This window comes from Geospiza fortis, unplaced genomic scaffold (assembly GCF_000277835.1).
Source record: "Geospiza fortis unplaced genomic scaffold, GeoFor_1.0 scaffold41, whole genome shotgun sequence".
NCBI lineage: Eukaryota > Metazoa > Chordata > Aves > Passeriformes > Thraupidae > Geospiza > Geospiza fortis.
This window is the reverse complement of record NW_005054299.1, coordinates 4,391,619-4,399,900: the sequence shown is the minus strand read 5'-3', so window position 1 is coordinate 4,399,900 and position 8,282 is coordinate 4,391,619. Positions and strand designations below refer to the sequence as shown.

General features: G+C 40.0%; 1 protein-coding gene across 1 annotated transcript; it reads right to left on the bottom strand.

The window, feature by feature from the left end:
* Positions 1–362: 362 nt before the first annotated feature.
* NEK2 (NIMA related kinase 2) lies at positions 363–8,237 on the bottom strand. Its single transcript, XM_005416170.3, has 8 exons — positions 8,024–8,237; positions 6,749–6,986; positions 5,976–6,058; positions 5,599–5,725; positions 4,597–4,816; positions 3,601–3,655; positions 3,445–3,518; positions 363–1,004 (listed from the first exon to the last, which is right to left on the bottom strand). Exons 1-8 carry the CDS (start codon positions 8,206–8,208, stop codon positions 781–783), a joined length of 1,206 nt encoding a protein of 401 aa, XP_005416227.1. The 5' UTR covers positions 8,209–8,237; the 3' UTR covers positions 363–780.
* Between the last annotated feature and the right edge of the window lie 45 nt (positions 8,238–8,282).

The window sequence follows — 8,282 nt, the reverse complement described above, 5'->3', positions numbered from 1 at the left end:
TGCCCCACCCCAAAACCTAGATGCTAATATGCTGGATGGTGTCCCATCCTGGACAGCAGTCTTAGGGGATCAGTTTATAACAGTTTCAAGGCAAGGCAAAGAAGGTGCTATTTCAAATGCCCTGCCCTGGCACAGGCCTTGTAGGAGGATGGACAAGGCATTCAGCTGCTCAGGCAGAAAGGAATATAAACTCAGAAGTTATGTTATTCTGACCCATCCCACACATGAGTCAAAACATAAAATTAAAAGTAACCTGCTTTGATAGAGCACTTACTTAGTAGGAAGAGATGCATAAAATCTTTGTGCTCTTCTGTTAAAAAATATTTACAAGTGCAGAAAAGAAGGCACTGTTTTCCCACATATACAGAATATCAACACTTTCTTTATCAACAACTGTGCATTACATACAACATTTTAACCTACAGACTGTAAATTTCTGTACATTTTTCACCTGAAAAGTTTTTCACATCAGATTTTAAACAAATAATTTATATATATTCATTCTTTATATTTTCAGAAGAGTAAAGTATGGTAAACAGGAGGACCAAAATACTTTTCTTTAATAATACAATTAATTCAGTTTGTTTTATTTGGTATCAAAAGTACCTATTTTCATCATATAGCATCTCATGCATTTATCATAAACTACCTGTCAAAAACGAAGAGTTTGTAAAACTGTTAAAATAATTTTTCAGTAGGTTCTAGCTTAAGAGAGGGAGGCACAAGTATCTGCCTATACATTTAATCTTCCTTTCAAAGATAAATGTATCTGATACAGTTTCAACGCATGCCCAAGATTTGTCTGCTCTTTAGTTGATAGTTTTTTTCCAGTTCAGCCAGTGCTTGAGCCCGTAGATTTGCAGCATAGAGACGCCTTTTGAGATCAGAGCTTTTCCCTTTGGAAAGGAAATAGTTTTCCATATTATGAGGTACAGCTTTCTCTTCAGTTCCGTCAGAGTGTGAGTTCTTCTTGGTTGTAGAAAGGGGAAGCACGAGTGCGTTATCTTAAGAAATCAAAAAGTACTGCATTAGTGCATCTTCCAGCATTTATTGCTTTTAACCCTGATGCCCAATTTGTCATCTACCTATGGCTTTAAGTCATCTAATTAAATGCATCTCTGTTAATAACAACAGTTATTTTCTATTTTTTTGAGAAAAAAATTGAAAACAAGCCTTTTACATGATCATGGTAAAAAGATATATGCCAGAGTAGTTTTTAGGGTGCACCTCCCAATACCTAAGGAAAGATTAGTTGGTTAAGGAAAGAAGACGTTTCTTCTGAAGGACAGGAATTAAATAAACAGTAACATAAGCCAGCTATAACAGAAAATGCAGAATGAATTTTCAGCTACTGAAAAAAACTTGTCTTTGCTTCACAGCAAGGGCAGACCCAACCTGGCCAGTGGTCTTTATACTTCACCCACATCGTTTCAACTCTATCCTTGCATTAAGTCACTGAGGTACAAATTAGGCTCTGACTTGATGAGTAATGAGTTTAGGTGAACTAAAAATTAACAAACTGCTTCCACTGCAGCCTTCAGAACAGGAATTTTCATAGCATATCCTATAGCCTGCCACCATCAAAAGGCAGTCAATGATTTAAGAGTAGAAAAACTGCCATCAAAAACTATTGTAACAGCTGAGTTGCCTCACATAAGAGCCAACTCCACAAGGCCCAACTTAAGGTGTGATTTTTACTCAATCAAAGGTCTCACTATTCTAATCTCAACACAGAAGCCTTAATTGTCAATTTATGAGGCCACAGCAAAGATGCAATAAGCACAAAAGAGCAAGAAATAATTTTAAAAGGCAGTAAATATTTCAGCATTTTTTAGCTTCATTAGTGTAAGTCAGATCTGTTTTAACATTAAATGGTTCACTAAGAATCAGAACATCCCTGTAAAAATAGGGCAGTGTCTAGGACACAGTGTTAAAAACCAGGATTTTTGGTATTCCATTTTATTGTCAAGTGAACCACTCAAAGGACTTCTAGGAGAAATTAGAGATCTAAGATATGTGTGAGATGCAATCCAGTTGTGAAAAATACAGCAATATTTGAGCAACTGAAAACACAAGCAAGCAATGTTAGTACCATTACTGGAGAAACACTTGGTCCATTTGTATGAGAATAGACATAATTTTAGAAACACTGTTACAAGAGCACCATGGAATGAAATAGAAGGGCAGCAAATCACATGCTCTACAGATATTGCAAAACTTGGTCAGTTTTATAATAACTATGTTCACTTTGCTGCATTATCCAGCTTGAGGTATTAACCACACAAACAGGTTTTGCCTATCCTCAAAAACTAATATGCCTGGTAAGGTTAAAATATCATGTAAAGGGGTGGGAAATGCAGAAGAGAACAGAAGTAAGAGCTGAAGCTCATCTGCCTTCAGTCATCTAGTTTTAGATGCAACATCAGAAAGCCAAAAGCAAGTTTGTTCTCAAATTCTTTAATGTGTCGATGTCAGACAAGATGTTGAGAGACGGGTGGAATTCCCAAAGTTGACAGAAATGTTAGGTACAGCTCAAGGAGCACTCCCTTTCTAGGGGCATTTTACTTGTGTCCTTTTCTGCTCTGATAGGCATTTCTTGGAAAAAAAAGAAAAGCTACTTCAGTTTTATTTGCTTTGGAGGCAGTGACATGCTTATCTTGCTTTATCAGACCAAAACGAAATGAAGAGAGTGTTACTGCATGTTAAAGAGTGTTCACACATCTTTGTTCCAGAGTACTACTTCTGACCCAGCCTTTCACTATTCCTACCACTATTTAAAAAGGCATTTAGATACTTGAATATTATTTTTAATAATAAAAGATGGGAGCAATTAACAGATGATACCCTTATGATAGCAAAGAATGAACAATCAAGGGCAAAGTGAGTATAAAATACTACCATAAAACAGATTGGACTAGAGCTAGTCAGAAGTGTTTTAGTACATTTTCAAATATGAGTTTTTCTTTCTATAATAGCAATGTGTATTCTTCATAGTTTATATGATGCACCCACCAGTCACAGCTGGGTCCCCTGCAAAAAAATAGTATTTCCCATGCTGAAGCTTTTGGAAGTTTAATGAAAACTGAATTTATTAGACATGTGCAATTTTATTTAAATTAACCAAATCAAAGGTCTGTAAAAAGACATCCATACATAAAATAAGTGCAACTCTGAGAAAGGTTTGGGTCACCACAAGAACCTCATTTCTCAGACAGCACAAAACTGCAGTGCAAACAGTGCTAACTCAGGCTTACGGTTGAGCATCACTCATTAGGTCCTTTTGCAAAGCAGAAAATCAAAAGTCTCTTCTCAACCTTGCAGCCATAAGTGGGCTTTGTCTTGCCCCAAGGGGACTGTGGCGAGCACGCTGAGCACCAGGGGCTTTCTTCTGCTCACACCAGACTACATCGACCCGAGCAAGCGCCTGCCGGAGTATTTGCATACCTGGGCCTTCCGCGCACGTTACCTCCTGCTGCTGCTGCTTCTGGAGACTGCACCTCTTCAGCAGGCTTTCAGCTCTGGTTTGGGAAGAGAAGTTTAAGCTTTTTGTTGTAAGACTGTAGAGCTTCTAATATAGACTATTATATGTTAGTAAGATACCTAGCAAGTTTGTCCTCTGCCAGTCTCTCCCGAACACTGAGCTCCCGTTCTCTCTCTGGAAGCAGAAATACGGTAGTATGCAGCGTGAACATGTAAATGTTAGAGTGACTGTGCATGGTGGGCTTCTCTTACAGGGAAAGACAGCAGTAATAGCCACACTTCTGATTCTAGGTCTCTAAACAAAGGTAACTGCTGTGTAGATACACCTTTATCATTGCACTAATAAAGCACTGACAAGTACTCTGAAATGCCAGGCACACTTCTGTCCCAAACTCTGATGTGTCTGCGACAACAAAGAGACAGCAACTTTCTATTCTGCACATTAACTCATGGCACACATGACACCAGGTTTAAATATTGATATATCAGATATTATAATCCAGCTATGATTTAACACCCTGCTTACAACAGCAGCAGCTGTTATTCAGGTTCAGATAAAAAACCACATATAGTTAAAAACTGTATTGCAGAGCCTACTGCATATGCAGAGAGATATTTCATGTGGAGGAAATACCAACACCTGAGGACCAGCCATCTATAGACTCACAGGTAAGTTACCTGTAGGGAGCAGCTTTTATAAAAGCAGTTGAAGTTTACTCAAAGATTTTTTTTCCAGCATGAGGCTCATCTTAGGTTACATGTTAGAATAGGCAATGTTTACTTACACAGTACGTGATAAAGCAACTTACACTGCACAGCGCAGACCCTACATTTCTGTATACTTTCCCAACTGCCACTCAGGTTTAATAATCTTCAAAAACCAGATTTCCATATCCAAACTACCAAGTCTACCTTAGTAACTTAAAAAAGAAGCTAGTATAGCAGAGTAAGCCCCTAGCATTCTTGGTTTGGTCTTTAGACACAATTCTAGTGGTGAATGAAGTACTACAGTATCTTAGTGCATTAAAATGAGGGCTGTGAAAACTGTCTACTTTTTCTTCCTCTAACTGAATCAGAAACCCATTGCCACCCCCTTCCCAAAATGGAATAGCATACGCTCCAGACGTTGTTCTCTCTCTTTAATGGCTTGCTCTCGCTCCTGTAATTGTTGCTCCTTTCGTTTCAGCTCATTTACTACAACATCTGAGAACTGCAGCCTTTCTGGCTCCCATAGTTTGAAGACTCTTCTTTCAGAATTCTGTTTTTGTTCTTCTGTCGCCATATCTTCTATCAAGGGGTGCCGCAGAATATCTTCAACAGAAGGCCGGCAGTAATCCTAAAGGAAATTAGGAAATGGAAAGGCATTACCAACAGGTTTCTTCTTCCATCTGTAAGAAGAAACAGTGAGGCCAGAGATTTCCAAGCAAGATCAGCTAAGGTGCTACAAAGTGAAGGAGAGATTGGAGAAAACTGGAGTTAGGAAGCTGTAGCACAGCAGGATAATAAAAGCTAAGGGAGAAGGCTGTTACCAGCATTCGGATCTAGGGCTGCAAGACTCTGTCTCCCAGCCCAGGGACCCTCTCCCTGCAGAGTCAGAAGGGGGTGGGTGAGCCTGCAGAGGCAGCCGTCAGCACATTCCTCAGCTAACACTCTGCTGAACAATCCATGCCTGCTGGAGGCTTGGGCACTTGTTACAGCTTTGTTGCCCCTGCCATGTTCTTCTCAATACCTCCATACCAGCTGTGGGGGAACAAGCTATACATTAGCCATATAAAGCCAACCCCAAAATGAAGAAAAACAGCCCCTTCCAGCTCCTAAACACACTGGAACTATTTTAACCCTGAAGTTATAAGGCCTCAATAAGCATGTAATTAGGAAATCCCATGTAAGCCAATACTGAGGTCACCTTTTGGCTCCCTGTGACCCTGGCATGACACTTGAGCTGCTGCCTCTGATGGACACAGAGCAAACTCCTCCCTCCTTCCTCTAAAAGTGACACTGCCAGTGACAAGGTGATACCCACTACTTCAGGTAGGTTTGTTTCATAATTGAGAAGAAAAACTAGTATTTCAGTACTAGCTCAAATTATAGGTGGGAAAATTAGTGATTGGTTCTTACCTTTACATTCAGCATCTCCTTGAGAAGGTCGTTCAGCTCATCTGAGTAACGATATGGTATTCGCCTGACCCTCCCTTCCCTTATCTTTTCTGCCAGCTCCTTTTGGTTGAAAGCTGTAAATGGAGGCCTGAAGAAAAAAAATTTTCTTGGATTCTTTCACTAGTTTTACAGGACTTATTTTCAGGAAAATAAAGTAATAGACCATGAAAAAAAACCTGCAGTCAACATTTGTTTTGACTATCTAATGTCAAGACCAATAGAGAAATAAAAATCTAGGACTAGTCTCTGAAACATTTAAGCTTTCATCTGCACAAAATATAATCACACCTACATTAGCAGTTATGTTTCCACATTTATTACCACACTACCATACTTACGAGAGAGCACATAATTCATACACGATACATCCCAGTGACCAGATGTCAGATTTCTCGTTGTATGACAAATAGTTCATTTGTTCCTAAAGAAAGAGAACAATTTTAGGTTTATTAACAAAGACATGGTTCCACTATTGCAGGATAATCAGCTACTATTCAAACCTGAAATAAACCATTATATTCTGGAGCAACTTCTAATATTCCATCCTAACTAATATCCATATCTACTCTTACTAGAAGGATTTCAACTATTTGTGGCAGTACTACACTGTAGAAGACTGAAGTGTTGCAGCAATCTTTAATTGATGCAACTCTATTTCAGTCAACATTAACTTTTCCCACACAAAGTGCCCTGTATCAGGGAAATAAGTAATTCCTGCTCATTTCCATTACAACTTAAAATCCCACCATTAGGAGGTAATTTAATAAGCTCTTTACCTTAACAGTATGAAGCATAAAAGCTCTCTAACTTGCCTGTCCCTTTTCAGGAACAATATACTCCAACACCTCTAGTGTCCCAAGAATATAACAAAACTTATACAGCAAAGAACAAATGTTCTTAGAAGGAAGTTGATTGTGTGGGGAAGAAAGGAGATGAAAATAACTGCAGAATAATCTTGTCTCCAGAACACACATACTTTATGAAAAAAGTCACCTGCATTTAAGAGCAATAAGGCTTCATTAAAACCTCCCGAACATTCATGGACTCTGACACCAACAGAGCACACCTTGGAGGGGCAAAGGGAAGATAATGTATAGAAGGGAGGTCTTACTGGAGACATGTAATATGGAGTGCCAACAAATGTTGTGGCAAAGCTGGTGTCATGGTGCAATATCCTAGCCAGCCCAAAGTCTCCAAGTTTCACGTTCTGTTTGCCATCTAGAAAGACATTTGCTGGTTTCAGGTCCCGGTGCACAGTGACTGCACCATCGCTCCGTCTGTGACACTCCTTCAGGGCCAACGTTAATTGAGTCAGCACTCGGAGAACAAAGCTTTCATCCAAGAAATGCCTGGAAAATGAACACATCGTTTAATGGATTTTCTGAACACACATCAGTTTGATTAGTCACGGTCACTTTTAGCTCCATAACCTTTTTCATAGTACTAGCATAAAACACCACTCAAATAAGCACTATCAGCAACAGGCATCTACGTATTCTACCTTTAAAACTGACTTTTTAAAAAAATCACTGCAAATATGTTAGATGACATTGAGGCTTTCATTGCAGAATCCCTGCAGTATTTCCTTCATACCATCTAACAAACACCTAGCATTTTCACTATTTACAAACATCAATTTGATGTTTTTGTGATGAGATCTGTCCCTTTGATCACTTAAGATAACAGTATGTTGTTACTTGTTAATAATGAGCAACATACAGTAACAGCCAAAACAGGGCTGATTTTTTAATACAAACTTTCTTAAATGAAAACACTGATGCTGGCAGGCAGCTGCACAACTGTTCTAGACTATCCTCACAAAGTAAGAGGCAGTGTAATGTACTTGTTTGACCTAAGAATGTGAAAACTGACACTATACTTAAGTAGGATGCTAAATCTAAGATTAGGCCAAGGTGAAGACTTATCAACTTGATGTCTCCCCAGGCTTTATATATAGGCAGCTAAAATAGCTTTTCACATTGAGTTCAAAATCACTCCTCCCTTCCACACACTTTGGCATCCCCATAAACCCCAGGGTCCCAGGAGTTTTACTCATGGGGAAGACCATGCTGCCTATCAAAAAGAGCTGTAACCTCCTGGTTTATGTTCTTAACCCCATTCATAGCCAGAAACCCCTCAACAGCTTCTGCCTCACAGGAGAGCTCGGGGTTTCTTACTACTTCAGCACCAACATCCAATGCGGCGATGCAGTCAATAGCTCAGCTCCCATCGCTCTTATAACTTTGTACAAAACTTTTCACATTTGATAAGAGTTGATGGATCCAGAGGTTTAAACCCGAAACTGCTGAGAAGTTACAAAGTAACTTTCCCTTCTCTCCGGGCTGCCCAAGCCCCGTGCCAGACACTCCAAACACATTCCACGTGCCTTTCTTTGGCGCACTTGGCGATGAGGCTGGCCAGGTCTCCCCCGTCGCAGTACTCCATGACGATGTACAGGGTGGTGCTGCTCCTGTCGATGATGCGATCGTAGTAGCGCACGATGTTCGGGTGCCGCAGCTCCCTCAGCAGGTTCACCTCCGACACGAGCATCTGCTTCTCCGACTCCGTCATCGCGCCATAGTCCAGCTCCTTCCATACCAAGATCTGCGGAGGCACAAACACCCAAGGGAGTGACCGGGACAGCG

Bases quoted from the DNA above. Each gene is read 5' to 3' on its own strand.
- NEK2 (XM_005416170.3), bottom strand. From the start codon at position 8,208: ATGACGGAGTCGGAGAAGCAGATGCTCGTGTCGGAGGTGAACCTGCTG. The intron at 6,059-6,748 runs GTAAGACCTCCC...CTCTTTCTTTAG, and splicing joins CTCCATATTACATGTCTCCA to GAACAAATGAACTATTTGTC. The intron at 5,726-5,975 runs GTAAGTATGGTA...TTTTTTCTTCAG, and splicing joins TATGAATTATGTGCTCTCTC to GCCTCCATTTACAGCTTTCA.